Here is a 26,995-nt window from a genome sequence, read left to right as displayed (position 1 = left end):
AAGGTCCGTCCTAGATCAGCCACATGCAAGGCAAATGCCCTACTGGTGCACTATCACTCCAGCCCCTTCTAGCATCTTTCAATTCCTCAAAGTCCACTTGTGCAAGCCGAATCAAAAACTTCTGTAAGAAAATTTAAGTGTTTGGCAGAGAAATAGTACAATGGAGAGGACACTGTCTTGCATGTGGACAATCCTGAGTATTGCCAAGTAGTGCCCCAAATATGAGAGGAGAGAAGAGTTGAGAGGGAAAATATAGGGTGAGGGCCGGAGTGATAGCATAGCTGCTGCCTTGCATGCAGCTGACCCGGGACGGGCCTATGTTCGATTCCTGACATCCCATATGGTCCTCGGAGCCTGCCAGGAGCAATTACAGAACCAGGAGTAATTCCCGAGCACCTGCAGAGTGTGGTCCCAAAACAAAAACAAAACAGAGAGGGAGAGAAAGATACCCTGAGGGGGGGGGGGGGAGAGAGAGAGAGAGAGCGAGAGAGAGAGAGAGAGAGAGAGAGAGAGAGAGAGACTCTATTTTTATTTGTTTTGGGGCCACACCCAACGGCACTTGGGTTACTCCTGGCTATGAGGTCAGAAATCGCTCCTGGCTTGGGGAATCATATGTGAAGCCAGAAATCGAACCCAGGTCCATCCTGGGTCAGCCGCATGCAAAGCAAATGCCCTCCCGCTGCGCTATAGCTTCAGCTCAAGAAACTCAATCTAAATTCAAGTTTTCAGTTTCATTTTCAGTGAAAGACAGACTTAAGACTGACAGACCCTGGAGTGATAATACAGAAGGTAGGGTGTTTGCTTTGCACATGACCAACCCAGGTTCAATCCCTGGCATCCCATATGGTCCCCTAAATCCTTTAGTGTAAAGCTAGGAGAAACCCTTGAGCACCACGACTTATGGTCTAAAACCAGAAAACAAATAAACAAAAAGTTGTCAAAGAAAGTAAGAAAATTTAAGTGTATGGGTTGAAGAGGCAATACAGGGGTTCAAGGCATTTGCTTTGCATGCAGCTGACCCTGGTTTGACTCTTCTGCACCACATCAAACCCTGAGCACAGAACTAGGAGTAGCCCTGAATACCGCTAGGCTGGCCCTACAGTGCCCACCTCACCTCTCCCTCAAAAGAAATGTAAATGTTCTATTTTGGTAACCCTCCCTCTCTTATTCTTAGAATAATCATATGATACTGTGTATATATGTTGAAGCATAGAGGGTGGGGAAGGAACTGTACAAGAACACTGACTGGTAAATAACCCTGGTGCAAGAAAGCACCAGATTATTGCAGTCACTTATGAAGCTGTAAAAAATAAAAAAAAAATCTTCATAAACATTAACCACAAAATTGGAACGAAATGTAAACACAACCTACGAAGTTTCTTATTCTTTAACACCAATGACTGATTGCAAATCTTCAGTACTCAATGACATCATTGTGTAAAAACAGCAAATAGCATTTTATCCAGAGCAAGGTTAATCATTTAACAAGTAATGGAACAGGAACTCCTATCCCTTTCTTTATTTCATAAAAAACCAGTAAGTAAACAGCAATTTCAAAAGGCTCCTTACTGCTACTCTTGGCAACCAGGAAGATAACTGATCTCTCCTATCACTTTCCACCTCCCATGAAAGCAAAAAGAAAATAAACGAGAAATTTTCTTTTGGGAGGAAATGTGTGTGTGTGTGTGTGTGTGTGTGTGTGTGTGTGTGTGTGTGTGTGTGTTGGGAGGAAATGTGTGTGTGTGTGTGTGTGTGTGTGAGTGATAACTGATCTCTCCTATCACTTCCCACCTCCCATGAAAGCAAAAAGAAAATAAACGAGATATTTTCTTTTGAGAGGAAATGTGTGTGTGTGTGTGTGTACACGTATGTATGTACATATTATTTCAAAGCAACCTGAAACTACAAACCGGCAGGAAGAAGCAAGTGTCTCACTCAGAAGTCCTGCCAATTCCTGCTGAATACCCAACTGTTCAGCCTTTTCAGATTGGAAACAAAAAGGAAGCTTAAAGACATCCCTGAGGTCTCTGTTCTTTTTTTTGTTTTGTTTTGTTTTTTGGGCCACACCCGTTTGATGCTCAGGGGTTACTCCTGGCTATGCGCTCAGAAATCGCCCCTGGCTTGGGGGAACCATATGGGACGCCGGGGGATAGAACCTCAGTCTGTCCTACGCTAGCGCTTGCAAGGCAGACACCTTACTTCTAGCGCCACCTTCCCGGCCCCGAGGTCTCTGTTCTTTACATAGACTTGTCTCGGGAAAGAGACACCTATAATCAACTTGCTGAGAGAAATGTGCTGAATTATTAAAATGAATAATTATACTGAGAATAGCAGGAGCTTTCATCACATTTTCACTTTATGTATGTATGGGGCTTCCTAGGAAACAGGTGGTCTGAAAGCCCCTTATAGGTCCTCAGCCAGGGCTGAGGTCCAGTGAGAGGATGCAAGGATGCTTGGGCCTTGCCATGTTGGAAATTACATGGGCTATCCTGTGGTGCTTGGGCTCCAAAGCCATCTCACCAGTTCTAGTGACCTCCAGGGCTGTATCTGGTGATGCTTGGGAACCATGTGGAAGCTGGGTCCTTAACCCTTATATTATCTCTTTGGCCTCATATTCACATTTTTATTCATTCATTTATGTTTTAATTATTATTATTATTTAGTTTTCAGGTCACATCTGTCTGTGCTCAGGGATTACTCCTGACAATGCTTGAGAACCATATGGGGTGCTTGAAGATCAAGCCAGGGTCAGCTGGGTGAAAGCAAGCAACTGTGTATCTGTGTAGCTGGCCCCTCTTTCCACTTTTTTTTTTTTTTTTACGTTTTATTTATTTATTTATTTATTTTGGTTTTTGGGCCACACCCATCAGTGCTCAAGGGTTACGCCTGGCTGTCTGCTCAGAAATAGCTCCTGGCAGGCACAGGGGACCATATGGGACACCGGGATTCGAACCAACCACCTTTGGTCCTGGATTGGCTGCTTGCAAGGCAAACACCACTGTGCTATCTCTCCGGGCCCCCCTCTTTCCACTTTTGTTTTGTTTTTGAGCCACACCAGAAGTGGCCAGGGGTTATTCCTGGCTCTGTGCTCAGAAATCACTCCTGACAGGCTCGGGGAACTGTATGGGATGCTGGGGATCGAACTCAGGTTGATCGTATGCAAATGCCCTACCCATTCTTTTACCACTCCAGCCCCTATATTTCCACATTTTAAAAAGTTTTCATTTATATTTGAAGTAGTTATTTGGTAAAGATCTTATCTCAAAAAAAAAAAAGATCTTATCTCCACTTTATAGGAGCTGGATTACATTCCATGTATTCGCAGAACAGTTTTGGAACATTATTTAATTGCATTAGAACACCAATGGGGTGGAATCTGTGATGGTAGACGAATGAGATCTCTAAGTAACAACTGCTGGTATTGGATAAACTCATTCAACCACTCATTAGTTTTAAAAATTAATAAAATGATATTATAGTACAGAGTTTGAGAATATAAGAAATTACAATAATTTAAAATATCAACATTTAAGGAAAAGACCAAAGAAGACTTTTTTGGGGCCATATCCGTTTGATGCTCAGGGGTTACTCCTGGCTAAGCACTCAGAAATTGCCCCTGGCTTGGGGGGACCATATGGGACGCCGAGGGATCTAACCACGGTCCTTCCTTGGCTAGCGCTTGCAAGGCAGACACCTTACCTCTAGCACCACCTCACCGGCCCTGAAAGAAGACTTTTAAAAAAGGGAGAATTTGAGGCTATATATATAATATACGGAAATTAAGGTATTTGCTGGGCACTCAGACAACCCATTTAATCCCTGGCACTGCACCAGTTCCGCAGATGACCCATGAACACAGAGCCAGGAACGGCCTGAGCACTGCTGGTTATGGCCTCCACCCACAACCACCCAAAAATGATTGTGTGGGGGCTCGGCAGAGTTTGAGCCCCTCAGGCTTCTTACATACTCTCAGAGCAGTGACTGACCTGTGTTCAATCCTTGGCCCATATGATCCCCTGAGCACTACCAAGAGTAATGTTTGAGTGGCAAGTCTGGAGTAAGCCCTGAACCCACCTGGATGTGACTCAAAAATAAAAAAAAAATCTGAGAAGATCTTCATCACCCTTACCATTAATACCAACATCCTTAACGAACCCAAATATTCTTGCTGCCTTGTTTTTTTTTTTTTTTTTTTTTTTTTTGGTTTTTGGGCCACACCTGGCGTTACTCAGGGTTACTCCTGGCTGTCTGCTCAGAAATAGCTCCTGGCAGGCACGAGGGACCATATGGGACACCGGGATTCGAACCAACCACCTTTGGTCCTGATCGGCTGCTTGCAAGGCAAACGCTGCTGTGCTATCTCTCCGGGCCCTCTTGCTGCCTTGTTAACTGTAGTTCAATCCCCAGCATGCCACATGGTGCCGCAAGCCAGGAGCAATTTCTTAGTGCATAGTCAGGAGTAACCCCTGAGTGTCAGTGGGTGTGGTCCAAAAACCAAAAAAAAAAAAACTTTTGCAGAGCCAAAGATAGTATAGTTGGTAGGGTGCTTGCCGTTCATGTAGCTGACTTGGGTTCAATCCTGGTGTCCCCCAAGCTGCCAGGAGTTATTTCTGAGTGCAGTAGTAACCTTAAGCATTGCTGGGTGTGACCCTCCCCAAAATTATTTTACCTTTGTACTCTTTCCCTTCTTTTTTTTTTTTTTGTAGGGTCACACATGGCAGTTGCTCATAAGTTACTTCTGGCAGACTTGGGGAACCATATGAGATGCCAGGGATTGAATCTGGTCTGGCCCCTCTTCCCTTTCTCTTACCAAGCTTTTTGCCTCCATCACATTAACCTATTCACCTAAAAACTCTTCCAAACTGATTTCTTCAGAGAAGTGCTCTCTCTCTCTTGGCTGTATTCAAAGCTCTTCTCTCCCACCCTCCCTCCCTCCCTCCCCTTCCTCCTTCTCCATCCCCCCTTCTTCTCTCTCCTCACCCCTTCCCTCTCCCCCCACCTCTCTTGGGGTCTGGCAGTGGTAGGGAGACCATATGTGGTAGCAAGTCTCGAACCTGAGATGGACAAATGCAAGGCTAAATGCCTTACCCCTTATTCTATCTCTCTGACCCAAGAAGCTATTTCTGATTTCCCCAACTGAACTGAAGGTTGCATCATAAGCATCCCAGAACTCAATGCTCTTTCACTTGGCAGCCTTTATTATAGTGACAAATTGAGAAATTATGCTAATAAAGCTTTATGGTTCCTTTTAGTTGATATGAATCATAAATTATGTTGATTTCAAAACATAGCTAAATAAACCAGGCAAACTCTTACCTGGGGGAGGCTCAAAGAAAGCTTCCTGCTCCTCCTCGATGGGCTCGGTGTCATTGTGGGCTGTCCGTTTGTGCATGGCCAGCGTGGAGATCTGCTTGTAGGTCTTTCCACAGTGGTTACAGTTGTATGGTTTGGAGTGAGTATGAACAACATGATGTTTGTACAAACTGGAATATTCTGTAAACCTTTTGTCACAACCAGGGACTGTGCATACGTATGGCTTTTCCCCTAAATAAGGAATAAAAAAAAGTAAAATGAAGGCAAAAAAACCAGTTCGTAGATCCCTTTCTATCTTTTGCCACGAGACAGCACACACACAAAAGACTTCTATAAGTGTGGTTTTGATTTGGCTCAAAACAGTTCTGCATTTGGAATGTTAGTACTGTGTCTGAGGAGTTCTTTCCTAACTTGAAGAGATTACTCTTAATTTTAAGATATGAGAAATGTTAGGAGGGATATGTTGCCCAATTTAAGTAAGCTTTGATGAAATCGTAATTAAGTGTGACCTATATATAGGTCATAAGCATCATGATATATACTACTACTACTACTGCATGCAATTATTACTAAAACTAGTACAGTTATACTAGTAGAGTTTGTTTCTTTTTTGGATCAAACTCAGGACTCAGGTGCCAAGTTCAACATTCCTAGTCCCTATCCTAAGGTTCTTTTAGTTTGCTTTGTTTTTGGGTGACTATATGGATATATAAATGCAAGGGTAAAAAGTATGTTAAGTTGCTTAATTGTTCTTCCTCATGTCAAGTGGCAGGAAGAAATGATTACTTGAATATGACTTATAGAAAGTCAGGAGATAAACCGAGTCTTAAAAGTCAGAAGACCAAGAAGCCAGAAACTATTACCTGTGTGTATCCTCACATGGTTCTTATAATTGGTCGCACTAGCAAATGCTCGCCCACATCCTGGTTCAGTGCAGTAATAAGGTCTTTCTCCTGTATGTGTTCTTATATGTACTTTCCTGATATTTGAGGTGGTAAAAGACCTACCACAGCCTTCAAAGGGACATTTAAAGGGCCTTTCTCCTGAAAATACAAAAGGAAATCAATTAGATGGAGTGAGTATATGTTAAAATTTAAATATCCCAGCCATCAATTGTGCCTAGTGCTCAGGATTAGATTTCTTGTATTGAGTTTCCCTGACAGCTATTTCTTTTTTTATCCCATGAAACATCTTCTATCCCAAATGTAAATTCATTATAGAAAAATTTGAATAGGGGAAGGAATGATAGCACAGCAGTAAGGCCTTGTATGCTGCTGACCTGGGATGGCCCTGGGTTCGATCTCTGGCATCTTATATGGTCCCTGAGCCTCCCAGGAGTGATTTCTCAGAAATTACAGAGCCAGGAGTAACCCCAAGTACCACTGGGTATGGCCCAAACACAAAACAAAAAATGGTAAATAACATTCAATCTCACCCCTTATTATAGTACTGTCCAAAATTAAATCATCTAAGGCCAGAGTGATAGCACAAAGGGTGGGTAGATGTGGTTGGTCTGGGTTTGATCCCTAACTCACTCAAGCACTGCTAGGAATGACCCCTGAATGATGAGCCAGTACCCCTGGGTACTGCCAGCTATGAACCAAAAACCAAAAACCAGAAGAAAAAAAAAATCATCTAGGGGGCATACTGAAAAAAACAAAATGACAGGGGAGGGCAAGGGGAGAAAATACAGTAGATAAAGTCCTTGCCTTTTATGCAGAAGACCTAGAGTTAGATCTCTGGCATCCCATAATGTTTCCTGAGTACTACTATGATCCCTGGGAACAGAGCCAGGAGTAAGCCCAGAGCACAGCTGGAAGGGGCCCCCTAAACAAATAAATAAGCATAGAAACAAAAGTGAACTGAAGGGTCAAGGATGTAAATTAGCAACAGAACACTTGCTTTGCAAATGTGAGACCCTGGACTTAATGTCCAGTACCTTTATAAAACAAATTTCAGGGGTCAGAGAGATAAGCACAGCAGTAAGGCATTTTGCCTTAGACACAAAAGGACGGTGGTTCGAATTCCAGCATCCCATATGGTCCCCCTAGCCTGCCAGGAGAGATTTCTGAGCATAGAGCCAGGAGTAAACCTCCCCTCCCCCCCCAAACAAAACAAAACAAAACAAAAAAAAATCAGGGGCCAGAGAGATAACACAGAGGTTGAGTGTTTGCCTTGCATGTGGAAGACCCTGGATGAACCAGCTTTGATTCCTGGCTTCCCATAAGATCCCTTAAGCCTGCCAGGAGCTATTTCTGAGCAGAGTCAGAAGTAATCCCTGAACAGTGCTGGATGTGGCCAAATAAATAAATAAATAAAATATTTTGGAAGTGTTAAAAACTAACTTTTTAAAAAATTAAATAAAAACATTGGGGCCAGAGAGATAGCATGGAGGTAAGGTGTTTGCCTTTCATGCAGAAGGTCATTGGTTTGAATCCCGGTGTCCCATATGGTCCCCTGAACCTACCAGGAGCAATTTCTGAGCATGGAGCCAGGAGTAACCCCTGAGCACTACTGGGTGTGACCCAAAAACCAAAAAACAAAACAAAAAACAAAAAAAAAATCAAGGGGCCGAAGTGGTGGCACAAGTGGTAGGGCATCTGCCTTGCACGTGCTAACCTAGGACAGACTGCGGTTCAATCCCCAGCAGCAATTTCTGAGCGCACGGTCAGGAGTAACCCCTGAGCATCACTGGGTGTGGCCTCCAAATAAAACAAAACAAAACAAAGAAAAACATAAAAAAACCTTGGGGCCGGTGAGGTGGCTCTAGAGGTAAGGTGTCTGCCTTGCAAGTGCTAGCCAAGGAAGGACCACGGTTCGATCACCTGGAGTCCCATATGGTCCCCCCAAGCCAGGGGCAATTTCTGAGCCCAGGAGAAACCCCTGAGCATCAAATGGGTGTGGCCTGAAACAAACAAAAAAACCTTAAATAAACTGAAGACCAAGAACATAGTTGATAGGACTAAAGTACATACCTTGCATATGGGAGCTCCAGATTTGCTCCCTGGCACTGCATGGACCCCTTTGCACTATTGGGAGCAACCCCTGATTTACCAAAAATAACTCTGGGGTACCACTGAGTATGTCTTCCACACACAAAAAGGGTAAAAATGAGTTTTTTTTTTAATATGAAAATTTTAAATATAAAAGTATTTTCCTTTCCAGCACCTCATGTGGTCTGATACTACCAGGAGAAATCTCTGTATGCAGAATCAGGAGTAAGCCCTGAGCATAGCCAGGTGTGGCCCAAAAACTGAAAGAAAAATAAAAGATCTTGTACTATATAAGAGAACAACTTATAATAGTAATTTGTGGTAGTGGTGAGAGTGTTATGGATCACACTTGGAGTACTCAGGACCAGTCCTAGTTTGGAAGTTGGATTTGATGTTCAGAATTCTCTCTGGAAGTGCTCAGGGACAATATGGTGCCAGGAACCAAGCCTGGGCTTCCTACATGCAAGTATGCACACTAGTCCTTTGAGATCTCTTCCTAGTCCTAAAACATCTTATTAAGGGGCAAGAGTAGAAGGCAGGGCTCTTGCCTTCCACACAGCTGACCCAGGTTTGATCTCCAGTATCCCATCTGGTCCAAGAGCACTACCATGAATAATTCCTGAATGCACTCAGAAGTAATCCCTGAGCATTGCCAGATGTAGCCTCAAAACAAATAAGTACTTTAAAAAGAAAAAAAAAAGAAACTGGAACTGGAGCAATAACACAGCAGATAGGATGCTTGCCTTATACACTGTTAACCTGGGTTTGATACCCTGGTTTCCCATATGGTCCCCAAACACCACTAAGAGAATGCAGAGCCAGAACCTCTGAATGATGCCAGATGTAGCCCCAAAATAAAACAAAAATATTTTAAAAAGGAAAAAGTGATCAAGTCCTTGAAATTCTTCCAACTCTAAGTCATAGCACTTATGTATCTAATTCAACAAATAAGCACATAAAAGAAAAGGAGAGCAAAAAGAACAAAGTACCATTTAAGAAAAGGTTAAAAAAAAATTAAAGAAAAGATGATCACAGAAAGTAGCAACTTTCATTCCAGGCTACTAGGGTTTTATAACAGCAGTTCAAGAAAAAGGTGATACTACATTAAAAGGGATTTGGGTGTCTTAGGCTCTGATCTCAGGTGGGTAACCAAGCAGATGTTTAATCCTAAGTAAATACACCTGCTGGTCAGATAACAGAAACTGAGGTAACTCATTTATCTAAAACCTGCAAGGGTTGAAGGTAGAGCGCTATTATCAGGTTTTTTTTTTTTTTTCTTTCTGGTTTTTGGGCCACACTCGGCAGCGCTCAGGGGTTACTCCTGGCTCTCTGCTCAGAAATCGCTCCTGGCAGGCCCGGGGGACCATATGGGATGCCGGGATTCGAGCCACCGTTGGTCCTGGGTGGGCTGCTTGCTAGGCAAATAAATGCCCTACCGCTGTTCTACCTCTCTGGCCCCTAGAACGCTATTATTATTATTTTTTGTTTTGTTTTGTTTTTCGGGCCACATCTGTTTGATGCTCAGGGGTTATTCTTGGCTAAGCACTCAGAAATTGCCCCTGGCTTGGGGGAACCATATGGAACGCTGGGGGATAGAACTGCTATCCTTCCTTGGCTAGCACTTGCAAGGCAGACACCTTACCTCTAGCGCCACCTCGCTGGCCCCTAGAACGCTATTATTTATCATTATTTGGAACATGGATCCTTTGAGATTCTTTTTTTTTTTTTTTTGGGGGGGGGGTCACACCCAGCAGCACTCAGGGGTTACTCCTGGCTCTATGCTCAGAAATCGCCCCTAGCAGGCATGGGGGATCATATAGGATGCCGGGATTCGAACCACCGTCCTTCTGCATGAAATTCCATGCTATCTCTCCAGCCCGATCCTTTGAGATTCTAACCAAGTCGTGGCCCCTCATCGTGATAAGAAGCCAAGATGGACACTGACTTCCCAAAATACTCCTGAGCGTCCCACTCCCCTGTACCCACCAGTGGATGAGAAGCTATTGATATACATAGGATGTTCAGTACCTGTATGAGTTCTGATATGTTTCTGAAGATCTCCTGATGTTTTGAATGATTTAGTACAATTATCTTCTGAACACCGATATGGCTTTTCTCCTGTGTGAGTTCTAACGTGACTTTTTAATCCATAACCTTTAAGAAAAATTTAAAAGAATTTTAATTATACTAAATTCCTTTAATTATGCACATTGGGATTAATCTGATACAGTAAACATCAAATTACTCATTAATACTAGATAAATTTAACAAAATTAATTAAAAAATGATTAACTCGATGGATAGTTCAAGACTTTCATGCTGAAAATTCAATGTTTAACCTTCATGTTTTCTTTTTAAAACATGCTTTGATCTTTAGGTTTAGTCATACTATAAGGAAACTAAAAAATAAAGGACAGAGAAGGTTTTTGAACACATTGGTGGTAGTAAAGATATAGTAACTTTATACATCAAAATCATAAATGTCAATACTACTATAAACATATTCTCTAAACTAAAATAAAAATAAAATAAATTTCGGCCAGAGTGGTGGCGCAGAGTGGCGCTAGCCTAGGAGGACCATGGTTTGATTCCTCCCCGGCGTCCCATATGATCCCCCAAGCCAGGAACGATTTCTGAGTGCATAATCAGGAATAACCCCTGAGTGTCACTGGGTGTTGGCCAAAAAACCAAAAAACAACAACAAAGTGAAATAAATTTAAAGTAAAGCAACGGGACAAAAACAAAAAGTGCCTAGATTTTACTAGTGGTCCATTACTGGAAGCTATCTATACCTCGGCTATACGGAACAAAGCTTGAAGTGGAAGATGAGATGAGAAACTGTGAAAATTGAGAGGTCCTAGGCCTAGCAGCTGTCTTTCTGAGCTATTTCCTAGGTCCCCCATGGTTCCCTAACATCTATCCTAATGTTAATTGTGTTAGTTTTTAATACTCAGCTTATGTTTTTTTCTGAATATAAAGAAGAGTATAGCATGAAAACTTTAAACATCGTAGCCAGAAATAGGCTTGACCTAGAATGGAACAAAGGTTTTATAGCAGAAGGAACAGGTTCAATACCTGGTGCTACATGGTTCCTAAGTACTGATGGAGCACTCTGGGAGCACTCCCAGAGCGAAAAGCCTATGAGCAATGCTAGGTATGGCCTAGAAACAACAACTAAAAGAAAAGAAATATATATGCAAGGGGTTAATACTTTCCTCTAGACTATATCTACTTACAGTCTATGCGTAAGTCACTAAAAGAGAAATGAAGTAAACTGAATCACCTGTTCAGAGATATTACAGTCTATATAATCCCAGCAGTATATCAGTAGATCAATTTTCTGAGACTTAATGACCTGAATATCAAAGAAACAGATCTGAAAAGTCTTTCGAAGATGACCAGGGTGGCTGGAAAGTGGGTATGTGGTAAAGATTCAGTAAATATTGGCCATTATGTCACAGCCACTTTACAGAGGTCAGTACAAAATACAGTGGGTAGGGTGCTTGCCTTGCACAGAGCTGAAAGAGTTCAATCCCTAGCACTACATATTATCCCCTACTAATCCCTCAAGGAGTGATCCCTGAGTGAAGATTGAAGAGTAAGCCAGGTATAGAGAGCTTCCAGGTGTGGCTCAAAACAAAAACAAAAATATCAAAGAACAACTTTTTATATTTGCACCTTGTGGTTAGAGCACTGAAAAAAAAAAAAAAAGAATGTTTTTACCTGTTGCAAATGCTTTCCCACAGCCTTGATGCTCACATTGATATGGCCGGTCTCCTGTGTGTGACCTCTCATGAACCTGTCATTAAAATGCAGACATGTGAAAGGGGATGTTCTTTTTATGACTGAAGCCCAACTACAAACATGTTTGTAATCATGGTACTTTAATATATATATAAAAAAATTTAAAAAGGGGGGACGGAGAAATAGCACAGTGGTAAGGCGTTTGCCTTAGATGCAGAAGGACAGTGGTTAGAATCCTGGCATCCCATTTGGTCCCCTGAGCCTGCCAGGAGCAATTTCTGAGCATAGAGCCAGGAGTAAGCCCTGAGTGCTGCTGGGTGTGACCCAAAAACAAAAACAAAACAAAAATTTTAAAACGGGGACTGGATAGATAGCACAACAGAAGGACATTTGCCTTGCATGTGGCCGACCTGGGACATCCTGGGTTCAATTCCCAGTATCTCATAGGGGTCCCCCAGCCTTTCAGGGGCCATTTCTGAGCACAGAGCCAGGAGTAACTCGTGAGCGCAGCTGGGTGTGGCCCAAAAATAAAACAAACAAAAAAATCAAAATGCAGACATGATTCTGTTTGCTTTAGGCATTCTTCAAGTAGATTCTCTGAGCATACACTTTTTTTGTTTGTTTTTAGGCCATACCCAGTAATGCTCAGGGGTTACTCCTGGCTATGGGCTCAGAAATTGCTCCTGGCTTGAGGGACCATAAGGAACGCATGGGATCGAACCCAGGTCCATCCTGGGTCAGCTGTGTGCAAGGCAAATGCCCTATTGCTGTGCTATCACTCTGGCCCTGAGCACACACTTCTTTTTCTCCTACTGAATATTTTGTTTATATGATTTTTAAAACATGTTAATTTCTCATTTTTTGATAGCTCATACCTCTTGGGCTCGAGACTTCACTTGTGAAGTCATGGCCAAGGACATGACTTTTCTGCTTGTCACTCTGTAAAGTGGCTGTGACATATGAATAATAATGACAATGGCTAAAATTTACTAAATCTTTACCACATACCAGACTTTTTTTTTTCTTTTTTGGTTTTTGGGCCCCACCTGGTGACAGCTCAGGAGTTACTCCTGGCTATATGGCCTGGCCTGAGGGACCATATGGGACGCCGGAGGATCAAACTGTGGTCCATCCTAGGTCAGCTGCATGCAAGGCAAATGCCCTACCACTTGTGTCACCACCACTCCAGCCTCCTATATTTTTTTAGTATGGTCAGAAATTTTTTTTGTTTTTTGTTTTTGGACCACATCCATTGATGTTCAGGGGTTACTCCTGGCTATGTGCTCAGGAATCACTCCTGGCTTAAGGGATCATATGGGACACTGGGGGATCAAACCGCAGTCTGTCCTAGGCTAGCACAGGCAAGACAGATAGATGCCTGCGCCACCTCTCCGGCCCCACAAACTTTTTTATTTTTTTTGGTTTTTGGGCCACACCCAGCAGTGCTCAGGGGTTACTCCTGGCTGTCTGCTCAGAAATAGCTCCTGGCAGGCTCGGGGGACCATATGGGACACCAGGATTCGAACCAATCACCTTTGGTCCTGGATCGGCTGCTTGCAAGGCAAACTCCGCTGTGCTATCTCTCCAGGCCCCCCCACAAACATTTTTAATTTAATTCTTACAACCATTCTATAGGCAATGGCTCTTTTAGAAATCTGATTTTATATGTAAGGAAAATGAGGCACAACAAGGTCCAGACATGTAAATGTTACTTACTGGTAAGTAGTGGAGATAGTCTACTGAATATGTTTAACTAGCACACACTCAATTATTCCATTCAGTTAATTATTATTATATAAGTTGTATTTAGCTATAAAAAAATTCTAGGCCTAAGTGTTTGAGACAGGATAATTTAACATCAACTTTTGCTACATTCAAGCAAATCAAAGTTAAATGTGGTCATACACACCTCTCATATAATTAAATAAAGTTTATATATGACAACGACATATTGAAATATACAGTGCACTTATTGGGTTCTGGGTAGTAAGCTGGACATTAGGGAGCCAGAACAAAACCCTGTTCAGGCTCTGAACAGAGTTGACAGGTTCAAAGTTTGCAAGAGCCTTAGTGTCTGTGTATGAGTGTGAGTATATGTGTTTATCTTGGTAAGTAAGGAAAACAATAGCGTTTGAATACTACATGTATAATGTGTATAATGTATAACACATTGACTGCTTAATATTGTAGGTACCCTCATAAGTAGATACAACATTTAAAAATAAGTATCTTCTTGGGGGCCGAGCAATAGTAGAGTGGGTAGGGTCTTTGCCTTGCATGCAGCTGACCCATGTTCGATCCCCAGCATCCTGTATGGTTCCTCAAACCTGCCAGGAGTGATTTCTGAGTGCCTCTAGGCATGGAAAAACACTGACCCCCCCCCCAATATATATACCTTCAGATGGTGAGCAGTTGTATACAATTTTCCACATCCATCATATTTACATCGAAATGCCTTCTCTCCACTCTGTTGAGATTTAGCAGTTACTCTTGTTGCATGTCCTTGTAAGACAATCTAAATAAAACATAAAGAATGATCTGACATAGTTGAGGAATTTATCTAAATAATTTAGGATAGGTATCCCCTGAAAAAACATCAAAAGCATTTTAAATTTCAAAATCATGTCAAAAGCAATGAAAAAGAGGAATTAAGTTGTTATTAATAGGAGAGATCATAAATCCTAGTGTGTACATAAATTCAATAATCATTTTTCTGGAACTTATTCCCTGAAAAATTCATGATTTTCCAAAAACTTTTTTCTCTTTTGTTTTGGGGACACACCCAGCTGTAGCTATGCTCAAGGTTAACTCTGGCTCTGTATTGACTTTTGTCAGTACTCAAGATATTATTTGATGTTGGAGAATCAAATCTGAATAAGTATAAGGTAAACCTATCCTTATAGACATACCTAGATAAAATGTATATGTGATTCCCAAAGTGAAGAGGGAAAAGTTGCAAGAGACTATATTCTAAATAAGATAATGCCACAGCTTGGCCAAAAACTTCTTTTCTCTATCTTCATTAGACCTGTTTTCAACATTCCAAACTCTTGATTTATTTTTTTCCTTACCAGTAATGAGTGTAAATAGGAAGGCAAAGAAACATAAAGACAACCTTGAAGAACAAACCTAACATTGCGGGCCTGGAGAGATAGCACAGCGGTGTTTGCCTTGCAAGCAGCCGATCCAGGACCAAAGGTGGTTGGTTCGAATCCCGGTGAGGAATGCAACTCAGCACTTAAATGTGTGTGAGTCCCTAGGTTCAAACTCTAAATCACGGGGGAAAAATAGTGTAATAGGGGCTGGAGCGGTGGCATAAGAAGTAGAGCGCCTGCCTTGCACACGCTAACCTAAGACGAACCGTTATTCAATCCCCCGGCGTCCCAAATTGGTCCCTCAAGCCAGGAGCGATTTCTGAGCGAATAGCCAGTAGTAATTCCTAAGCGTCACCAGGTGTGGCCCAAAAACAAAAACAACAAAAAAGAAAAAAGAAAAAATAGTGTGATGACTCGTACCTCTTTTTACTCAGTAAAAGAAGTTATACCACAACATTTATAAATAGAATTTAACAGAAAAGTACTGGATTAGGGTACTGAAGAGTTCTAAAATTAAGTCTATCATAATAGTTTCCTTTTTTTTTAAAAAAAAAACTGAAAACCACTGTGTCATTTAAAAGGACAAAATTCTGGCTGGAGAGATAGCATGGAGGTAGGGCGTTTGCCTTGCGTGCAGGACGACGAAGGATGGTGGTTCAAATCCTGGCATCCCATATGGCCCCAAGCTTCCAAGAGCAAGTTCTGAGTGTAGAGCCAGGAGTAATCCCCTGAGAGCTGCCAGGTATAACCCCCAAAAAAAACCAAAAACAAAAACAAAAAAAAGAACAAATTTTGATGCCAGAGAAATGGTTAAAAGGGCTAAAGCTCATGCTTTACATGTGGGAGCCTAAATCAACTTGTATTTTTGTTTTTGGGCTATACCTGTTAGCGCTTGGGGACCATGTAGTGCTGGAAACTAAACTCATGGCTCTGGAATGCAAAACATGACCTTCAGCCCTTTTGCTTATCTCTCCAGTTCCTTTCAGAGATTTTTTTTAAAGCATGCATGTCTATCTGTAGTTCCATTTCTATTTATTTTTGGGTATGGAGCCATACCCAGGTAATGTTCAGAGCTTATTCCTAACTTTCTACTCAGGGGTCATTGCATATGGAACTCAGGGACCATATGTATTAGTGGAAATTGAATATGTCTGCTGTATCCAAGGCAAATGCCCTACCTATATATCTTTGTACTGTATCTCTTTGGCCCAATAAATTGTCTAATTTTGGCATAACAGAATTAGGCTCTAAAGGCCAAATTGAAAATGAGGTCCATGGGACCGGGAAGGTGGTGCTAGAGGTAAGGTGTCTGCCTTGCAAGCGCTAGCATAGGACGGTGGTTCGATCCCCCGGCGTCCCATACGGTCCTCCCAAGCCAGGACCGATTTCTGAGCGCATAGCCAGGAGTAACCCTGAGCATCAAATGGGTGTGGCCCAAACCGCCCCCCCCCAAAAAAAAAGAAAATGAGGTTCTAAATTAAAACCCAGAACTGCTACTCTTTCCTCCTCCAAAGGACACGTAAAGAGAGAAACGAGAGTGACTATCACATCCCCATGTCTGACGGATCACACACAATAGCTCATAGCTTCAGACCAGGTGGTGGTAGTGCACTGTTGTCACATCTGAATCTTTTCTATCTTGTCATCCCTCCTAGGACAATTGATCAGAAGCCTTTATTCTGGATCTGAACAATTTTTTTTTTTTTTTTTTGGTTTTTGGGCCACACCCGGCGGTGCTCAGGGGTTACTCCTGTCTGTCTGCTCAGAAGTAGCTCCTGGCAGGCACGGGGGACCATATGGGACACCGGGATTCGAACCAACCACCTTTGGTCCTGGATCGGCTGCACTATCTCTCTGGGCCCATGAACAATTAATTTAATCAAATCCCACCAAAGTAAGATGGAAACTTATGGTGGTGACACAGGGTGAGGTACTCTAGTCTAGGAAGATCTTCTGAATCTCTAGTGTGTAGAATAGAATAGAAGGAAGGAGTGGTGATGACAGAATTACTTCTTTGTTTCTCTTTTAGTTTTGGGTAACTCTTGAAATGTTCAGGACTTACGCCAGGTTCTATGCTAAGGGATCACTTCTGGTAGGGCTTGAGTCATCATTTGAGGTGCCAGTGGTTTCCTCTAGGTCAGCCATGTGCAGGGTAAGAGCCTTTACACTGTACTAATGCTCTAACCCACTTATTTCATTGTTTCTTGGGGAGAGGGGACTTCCAAGAAGTACTCAGAGGGTTTGGGGGCTGCTCTCAGCAATACTCTGCCCAGTTATGCAGATCTAACAATTCAGTGTCTGGCAGAGTGATGCTGCTCAATTCCAGTGGTGCTGTGGGCCACTAGGGCCCCAGTAGTGCTTGGGTGGGCACGAGATACCAGGACATCTATATTTCAGCTCTTGAGGTATGGTATATCTTAAAGATATATATATATATATGTACACACACACACACACACTTTTGATTTTAGGGCCACAACTGGCTGTGTTCAGGGATTACTCCTAGCTCTGTGCTCAGGAATTATTCCTGGTGGTGATGCTTGGGGAACAATATGGGATGCCAGGGATTGAACCTGCGTTGGTTGCATGCAAGATGATAGTACACCAGTAATATCGCTCACTATAATTTTTTTTTTGTTTGTTTGTTTTTGGACCACACCTGGTGACGCTCAGAAGTTACTCCTGGCTTGGGCAATGATATGAGACACTGGGAGATTGAACCGTGGTCCGTCCTGGATCAGCTGTGTGCAAGGCAAACACCCTCCCACTGCGCCACCACTCTGGCCCTTCACCATAATGTTTTATAGTAGTGTCAGCCCAGTATTATCATAGGAAATCTTATGGAAAAGTTACACAGTAATCTATAAAGATCAGCGAGCTTAAATAGTCGGAAGGCTCAATTAACACCAACTACAGCCTGGTAAATCTTTAGACAATGACGTAAGCAACACTGAGAGAGATAATAATTTCTTTCTTTCTTTCTTTTTTTTTTATTTGGTCTTGGGCCACACCCGGTGGTGCCCAGGGGTTACTCCTGGCTATCTGCTCAGAAATGTCTCCTGGCAGGCATGGGGAACCATATGGGACGCTGGGATTCAAACCAACCACCTTTGGTCCTGGATCGGCTGCTTGCAAGGCAAACGCTGCTGTGCTATCTCTCCGGGCCCTTTTTTTTTTTTGGTATCAATCCTTCTAAGACTTGGAAGATCAGATGTTCTGCCTTTCATGCAGAACGACAGTGGTTCAAATCCCAGCATCCCATATGGTCTGCTGAGCCTGCCAGGAACGATTTCTGAGCATAAAGCCAGGAGTAACCCCTGAGTGCAGCCGGGTGTGACCCAAAAAAGCCAAAAAATAAAACAAAAAAACAAAACATCAACAACAACAACAACAACAACAAACCACCAAAAAAAAAAAAAAAACCCACCAATAGGTAGCTTTACATACTTGCATTTTTTTCTCTTGCTCATTTTCTCCAATCAATCCAGTACCTGTAACACTTTCACTTCCATCAATCGACACCTATAAGAGTAAAACAAACCTTTAATATGTCTTACACTTCAGAGTGATATACTATAGTAGGTAGGGTATTTGGCTTGCATGTTGTCGACCTGGGTTCATTTCCAGCATCCAATAGAGTCCTGCACCCCACCAGGAGTGATTCCTGAGCTCAGAGCCAGGAGTTACACCTGAGCCCTGGTGGGTATGGCCCAAAATAACTAATAAATAACCCCCCCCAAAATATTATGTTTCATATTTTGATAATATTTTAGGCTGGATAAAAAAATCCGTAAGATGTTTATCCATTTATTTTCTTTTCAGGCTATACCTGGTGATACTAAGGGTTACTCCTGCCTCTGTAATCAGGAATCATTCCTGGAGGTGCTTGAGAGACCATGAGATGCTGGGGATCGAACCTGGGTGCAAGGCAATAGCCCTATCCACTATTCCATTGCTCTGGTCCCTATCATTTAATTTTTTTTTGAAATTAAAAAAAAAAAAAGGGTCAGAGCAATAGCACAGTGGTAGGGCATTTGTCTTGCATGTGGCCAACATAGGATGGACCCTGGTTTGAATCTCGGCACCCAGTCCCCCGAGCCTGCCAGGAGCGATTTCTGAGCACAGAGCCAGGAGTAACCCTTGAGAACCGACGAGTATGACCCAAAATCCAAAAAAAAAAATTAATTTCCATAATAAAAAGTAGAAGAGGGTCAGAGGGATAATACGGTTGGTAGAATACTTTCTTGAAAGCCACTGAAATGGTTTCAATTTCCTGTGTTTGATCCCCGGCACCATATATGGTTGCCCCAAGCCATGCCTGCCAGGAGTGACCCCTGAATACAGAGCCACCTAAAGTACCTAAGCACTACCAGGTGTGATCACATTCCCCTCGTCCCCAAAACAAAAACAAACAAAAATGTGTGGGCATCACAGCAAGTTATGTACATTCTCTGATTGTCACAACATCATCAATTAAAATGACCAAGGAAAGAGGGAAGAAAAGAGAGAAGTGCTGATCTTTCAGGAGACTGTTTTGATTGAATTGGTTGCTTTTTTCTGTTTGGTTTGGGTTTTTTTTTTTTTGAGAGACCATATGGGTTATTATAATGAACCCAGTTAGGCCATGTGCAAGACAAGCACCTAAGCACCTTACCTGCTGTATGCTATGTCAAACCTTCAGTAATTTCTTTTTTTTTTTTTTTTTTTTTTTTTTTTGGTTTTTGGGTCACACCTGGCAGTGCTCAGGGGTTATTCCTTGCTCCAGGCTCAGAAATTGCTCCTGGCAGGCACAGGGGACCATATGGGGCGCCGGGATTCAAACCGATGACCTCCTGCATGAAAGGCAAACGCCTTACCTCCATGCTATCTCTCCGGCCCCACCTTCAGTAATTTCTTATTGACAGAGTATACTTTTTTGTGAGGAAAGGCCATATTTGACAGTACTCAGTGTTTACTCCTGGCTCTGCACTCAGGAATGAATCACTTCTGGTGGTGCAGAGGGGAACATAAGGGATTTGTGGAACAAATGTTGAGTCAGCTGTGTGCAAAGCAAGCACCCCAGACGATATACTGTTTCTCTGCTCCCTTTTTTGGTTTCTTTTTCGTTAGTTTGTTTTTGGGCCACACCTGGCAGTGCTCAGGGGTTACTCCTGGCAGGTCTGGGGACCGTATGGGATGCCGGGATTTGAGTCACTGTCCGTCTTGGATTGGCTTTGGCAAAGCAAATGCCCTACCACTCTGCTATCTCTCTGACCCCTTTTTGGTTTCTTTTTTTTTTTTTGGTTTTCAGGGGTTACTCCTGGCTGTCTGCTCAGAAATAGCTCCTGGCAGGCACGGGGGACCATATGGGACACTGGGATTCGAACCAACCACCTTTGGTCCTGGATCGGCTGCTTGCAAGGCAAACGCCGCTGTGCTATCTCTCCGGGCCCTTTTTTTTGGTTTCTTTTAATGAAAAATCAGCTATGTCCAAGGACGACTTTGCTAACATGGTGGAATGTCCTACCTTTGCCGCATACTGCTCCAGAGCACTGATGGTATCTGGGTCAATTGTAGCATCTCCAGTGTGCAAACCTGCCACAGTGCCATCAGCTTGAATAGCCAAGATGGTGTCCGACTGTGGGACTTGCACAGCATGGTGGATGTATGCCGTGGTGCCATCTTCTAGCTGAACTGCCTGTAATGCACTCTGGTCATAAGTGTCTGAGAGAGACAAAGCGAATGGCATTGAATTAAAGGGAGTCCAGTAAAGTGTCACATATTTAAAAAGGGGGTGAACTTTTATTGAGAAGTTATTATAAAAATTACCCACTTAAGGGATATTTATCACTTGCATTGTATAAAGGAGATGTTAGATTTTGGAAATAAAGTCACTTTCCTCAGGAAAAAAATTATACTATTAACAGTCAAACCAGAATATACAGAAATCAGGATCTAAACATGTCAGCATGATTTCAAAGTCTCTGCATTTGTTGCCCTTCTAAATAAACATACCAGTTACAGCATTGTGAAAAACAAAATTTATGCAATTATTATGACTAACCCTCACTAAAAATATTCAGAATTTTTTTTTTTTACCAATTTTAACTAAACAAATTTACCTAAAAATGTAATAAATTAAAATTTTTCTTCTTGTATTTAATTTTCCCATTTTGGGGGTCAGGTCCAGAGGTACTCATGGATTACTCTTAGCTCTGTACTCAGAAATTACTCCTGGCAGGCTTGAGGTACCATATGGGATACTGGGAATTGAAGACAGGTTGACTGAATGCAAGGCAAATAACCTACCCACAGTACTATCACTTTGGCTCCCAATTTTTATTATTTTAGTCTTACAACTGAATAATCTTTTTAAAACATAAGACAAAGGGACTGGAGAACAGCACAGCATGCCTTGCATGCTGGTTTACACATGCCTTGCATGTGGCCAACCTGGGACGAACCCCAGTTTGAATCCCGGCATCTCATATGGTTCCTTGAGTCTGCCAGGAGCGACAGACATCTGAGTGAAAAGCCAGTAGTAACCCGAGCACCGCCAGGTGTGAACCCCAAATGCCCCCCACAAAAAAAAAAAAAAAAAAAAAAGTGTATGACAAAGTTTTATTTTATTTTTGTTTTTGGGGCCACACCCGGCAGTGCTCAGGGGTCACTCCTGTCTGTCTGCTCAGAAATAGCTCCTGGCAGGCACGGGGGACCATATGGGACACCGGGATTCGAACCAAGCACCTTTGGTCCTGGATCGGCTGCTTGCAAGGCAAACGCCGCTGTGCTATCTCTCCAGGCCCAAGACAAAGTTTTTTTTTTTTTGGTAGTTTTTTTTGGGTCACACCCAGCAGTGCTCAGGGGTAATTCCTGGCTCCAGGCTCAGAAATTGCTCCGGGCAGGCCCGGGGGACCATATGGGATGCTGGGATTCGAACAGATGACCTCCTGCATGAAAGGCAAATGCCTTACCTCCATGCTATCTCTCCAGCCCCCCAAGACAAAGTTTTATAATAAAATATTTATAAAATAACAACGTTGGCTGAGGGAAATGGCCCAAAGTGCCAGAATACATGGTTTGCATGCAGAAGCCATAGCTTCAATGCCCAGAACTTCATGGTCTCATAAGAATAGAACTGGGGGGCCGGGCGGTGGCGCTAAAGGTAAGGTGCCTGCCTTACCTGCGCTAGCCTCGGACGGACCGCGGTTCGATCCCCCGGCGTCCCATATGGTCCCCCAAGCCAGGAGCGACTTCTGAGCGCATAGCCAGGAGTAACCCCTGAGCGTCACTGGGTGTGGCCCAAAAACCAAAAAAAAAAAAAAAAAAAAAAAAAAAAAAAAGAATAGAACTGGGAGTGGCACCCTTCTAAATAAATAAAATAGTTAAAACTTACTGATCATAGAGCCAGACAGATAGTACACGGGTTAAGGCACTTTCTTTGCTATAGCTAGCATAGGTTTGGTCCCAATACCACATTATTTCCACAGAGCCAGTAGTCCATAAGTGCTACTGGTGTGCTCAAAAACCAAGAAAAAAAAGTAAACCTAACAGGACTAGAGCAATAGCAATAGCTGACGGACAGGGGTTCGATTCCCGGCATCCCATATGGTACCTCTGAGTCTGCCAGGAGCGACTTCTGAGTGCAGAGCCAGAAGTAACCCCTGAGTGCCGCTGGGTGTGAACTCCCCCAAAAAGTAAACCTAACAAATTTATTTAATAAACAATAACATTTGTTTCTTAGCCTACTTCAAATAATTTTTAAAAATCATTCTATTATGGGGCCGGGAAGGTGGCGCTAGAGGTAAGGTGTCTGCCTTGCAAGCGCTAGCATAGGACGAACCACGGTTCGATCCCCCGGTGTCCCATATGGTCCCCCCAAGCCAGGGGCGATTTCTGAGCGCATAGCCAGGAGTAACCCCTGAGCGTCAAATGGGTGTGGCCCAAAAACCAAAAAAAAAAAAAGAAAAAAAAATCATTCTATTATTTCCCCCTCACCCCCTTGTTTTTAGGCCACATTCAGCTATACTCAGGGCTTTCTCCCAACTCTGCACTGGGAATCAAGCCTGGTCAGCCATGTGTAAGACCAGTGTCTTACCCACTGTACTATCTCTCTGGCCCTCCAGAATAATTTATTTAGAGGCCTAGAATAAGCAAGGAATTTTGCTTAAAACTTACTTACAGTGCAGAATATAGAATATCCCCACCATCAATTGTAGCTCAGCTCCAAAAAACTATATGTAGAGAGGAGGGGAAAAAAAACGCTGGAGAGGAAGCCAGCAAGAAGAGCACAGCTGGTAGTGCTTTCTTTGTAAGTAGCTAACCTAGGTTTGATCCCAGGCATCCCATATGGTTTCCCAGTCACAACCAGGAATGACTGCTGAGTCTGGACTTAGAAGTCACCCTAGAGCATTGCCAGATGTGACTTCAAAACAACACAACAAAATGAGGGATGAAGAGACAGCTCAATGAACTGAGTATATGCTTTGTATGCAGAAGGTCTGGGTTTGATCCTCCAGCCCAAGAGAATACTCTTGACCACTACTGAGTGCGGCTTGAAAACAGAAACAGAGAGTAAAGAAGGAAGGGAGGAGAAAAGAAGAAGAGTGGAGGCAGGGAGATGGGGAGAGAGACACTAGAACTGTACTTCAGAGAAACACAATTTAAGACAAATTTTATGGGACAGCATTCCAATGTTTTACAGAATGTCTTACAACATGTCTTATATTCATTCCCTTTTCCCTTACTTTACTCATTTTCCAAAACCAGTTTACCTTTGGAGGTATGGTGAATAAATGCTGTTGTTCCATCTTCTAATTGTACTGCCTGACCATCCTCTAGACGCAAACTGTCCCCTGCTCAAAAACAAAAGTTTACATTTAGATTTCATGCTAACAGTCAATAAACCATTAAATGTAAGAAAAATCAAGACTTGTAGGACTTGAGATGTGGCTCAAGTAGACAAAAGCCCAGGTTTGATGTCTGGCACTACATGATTCCCCACTTCTTCGAGGTGTGGCTTGGAGTAGACTCTAATCTACTGACCCCTACCTGAGGCCTGGACCACCATGAATTAACCTGAGCACAGAGTCAGGAGTAGCCCCATGCAGTACCAGATATGACCCAAAAATAAACCAAAAAAGATATCAGCAAATTTGGTTTAGGAATACATGCCAGGGATATTTCAGAGAGAATGGAGAAATGGAAAAAAATGGAGATATAGCTCACATAACAAATATTCATTTAGGACTGCTGCCTACTGATCTCCAGAATTACTTCCATAACTTTTAACTTACATGAATTTAACTAAAATTAAATTTAAGTTTTCTTTAGATTCTATTTTTGGTACCTGACCTCCTATTTCTTTTCCTTCTCCTTAAAAAAAAAAAAAAGCCTAGAATATTTATTTATTTATTTAGAGGCCCAGTGATTTTTTTTTTTTTGAGTCCCTGGGACCATATGTGGTCTAAAAGATCAAACCAGAATCAAGTGCATGCAAAGTAAGCACTTTACCTTCCTGTAAAAAGAACTAGAGGTCAGAAAAACGTTTAGGGAGGTAAAGAGACAGCAAGTTCTGAAGCCAGATAATCGAACTGCATTAAATACTTACTACTTTTAGGAATGGGTACATGCTGAACATAGGCAGCAGAACCATCCTCCAGCTGAATGACTTGCCCATCTATGAGCTTTCCATCTGGAACAATAAATTTAAGTCAACAAATGAGCACAAGCAAAAATTTTAAACTTTATACAATTTCAAAATGATAGCAACTATAAAAACATACACTACTTAAGATCATGTTCATCTTGATTCTTCCCTCAATGTTCTGAGGCAATTCAATAACACATCCCGTGATCCTATAGAAAGCAGAAAATGCTCCCTCAGCCATTCTTCCTCCCCTCCAATTTTCAATTAGACAAGTTCAAGAGGAAGAGTGGCTCATTATAACAAGCTACACAAGCTTTCGGGTCTATAAGATTTTATGATCACTCCTTGACCATGAAACTAAGAGAGACAGACTACAGAGAGACAGTTCAGTTTTTGTGAGGGCAGTTGCCATCCTTATCTTTGGAAGTTACATAAATTCTTTCACTCTGTGAGTAAGTACTTAGCATGTTTCTAAACTTAGAAACAGAAGTTTGAGAACTGGGAGCAGAGTAAACATTGATTTGGAGACAATATGATACAAACAAATCCAAATACCTTTTACTTTTGTGCTTTTTTGTTTTGTTTTGTTTTTTGGGGTCATACCTGGCAGCTCTCAGGGGTTACTCCTGGCTCTGTGCTCAGAAATCACTCTGGCAGGCACAGGGGATAACATGGAATGCCAGGATTTGAACCACCGTTGGCCCTGGGTCAGCTGCTTGCAAGGCAAACGCCCTACCACTGTGCTATCTCTGGCCCCACTTTGTGCATATTTAATAAAAATAATTAATAACTAATCAAAGAAGAAAGATTTTACTAGAAAGAGAATTGGAACACTGCCCTATACTCCCTTCTTTAATAATTTTGATGCTCCAAAGTATCTTTCAACATATAAATGTCTCTTAAATTACTTTTAAAATTTAAGTCAGAATAAAATATCCAACAGAAAGTTTTTAGGAGGAATTGGGAAGGGATATAGTTGCTAGGCACTCCAACTCTAAGGGTATAAACTGTTCCTATTAAGCAATGAACTGTATATGTACGTACCTTTAGAATTGTGTTGTATGTAAGCGGTAGAACCATCTGCTAGTGTTACTGCTTGCAAGCTTACTCCTTCCATATTTTCTAAATTGTCACCATCTATTAGTAAAAATGTTATTTTCTTTAGACTATTATTATATACATTTATTTATTTATTTATTTATTTGGTGTTTTTTTTTGGGTCACACCCGGCAGTGCTTAGGGGTTACTCCTGGCTCCATGCTCAGAAATTGCTCCTGGCAGGCACGGGAGACCATATGGGACACTGGGATTCAAACCGATGACCTTCTGCATGAAGGCAAATGCCTTACCCTCAATACTATCTCTCAGCCCCCGATTATATACATTTATGTTGTTTACATTCATCTACTGAAATTAGGCCAAAAGAAGGGCAGACATGCTTAGATTTGAATTGCCTTTAGATGGGATGGGGAAAAGCCAAGCACATAGTATTGGAAGTTTTTATTTTCCCTTGAGATAAAGGATCATACACCTCCCCCCACCCCCAAAGCAACAGTTCCTTTTCTTTTTGGTTTTTGGGTCACATCCAAGCAGCACTCAGGGGTTCCTCCTGGCTCCATGCTCAGAATCATCCTGGCAGGCTCGGGGGACCATATGGGATACTGGGATCTTGAACCAATGTCCTTCTGCATATAAGGCAAATGCCCCTACTCCATGCTATCTCTCATCCCAACACACGGATCTTTTCAAACAAGATTTGCTCACCTGCCACAGTGACAGCCTTCCGTTAGGCATAGGGTAACATGCTGAGCCTCCATATCCTCCTCCAGAAAACTCTGTCATTCCCCTGAGGAATCTCGATTTATTTGGGCTAACAACATTTTCTACCTGGAGAAAAATAAAGGAACTTGAAACACAGAACAATACATGTGACATAAAGAAACATGTATGCTACATTAGCTTTATCTTTATTTTACAAAAGAACTATTTATGACACAAAAGAGGGGGATCAGGAAGGTAGTGTAAATATGTTGGAGTACAATGCTTTACATACAGAAACCTTTATATTTGATCTCCCAGCACAGGAATAACCCCTTGAGCAATATCAATATGGCCCCAAACCAAGAATAAAAATAATATTTTTGAATCACAAAGCAGCGCTAAATTACTTTTATTACCTGAGTTTTATTTATTTTTTGTTTTTGGCCACACCCGGTGACAAA

At 42.2% G+C, this 26,995-nt stretch overlaps 1 protein-coding gene across 1 annotated transcript in view; it reads right to left on the bottom strand.

Moving 5' to 3' along the window:
- The window catches only part of ZNF143 (zinc finger protein 143), a 40,584-nt gene extending 13,969 nt beyond the window's left edge, over positions 1 to 26,615 (bottom strand). The window contains 13 exon segments of the mRNA XM_049781016.1: positions 5,317 to 5,544; positions 6,177 to 6,356; positions 10,335 to 10,460; positions 12,030 to 12,105; positions 14,446 to 14,565; positions 18,593 to 18,667; positions 20,652 to 20,848; positions 23,899 to 23,982; positions 24,735 to 24,818; positions 25,818 to 25,910; positions 26,538 to 26,553; positions 26,555 to 26,590; positions 26,592 to 26,615. Of these exon segments, the coding sequence (XP_049636973.1) occupies positions 5,317 to 5,544; positions 6,177 to 6,356; positions 10,335 to 10,460; positions 12,030 to 12,105; positions 14,446 to 14,565; positions 18,593 to 18,667; positions 20,652 to 20,848; positions 23,899 to 23,982; positions 24,735 to 24,818; positions 25,818 to 25,910; positions 26,538 to 26,553; positions 26,555 to 26,590; positions 26,592 to 26,615 (1,339 nt within the window).
- Between the last annotated feature and the right edge of the window lie 380 nt (positions 26,616 to 26,995).

The sequence above is a fragment of the Suncus etruscus genome, chromosome 9 (genome assembly GCF_024139225.1).
Source record: "Suncus etruscus isolate mSunEtr1 chromosome 9, mSunEtr1.pri.cur, whole genome shotgun sequence".
NCBI classification, from domain to species: domain Eukaryota; kingdom Metazoa; phylum Chordata; class Mammalia; order Eulipotyphla; family Soricidae; genus Suncus; species Suncus etruscus.
This window is presented reverse-complemented; position numbering and strand designations above follow the sequence as displayed.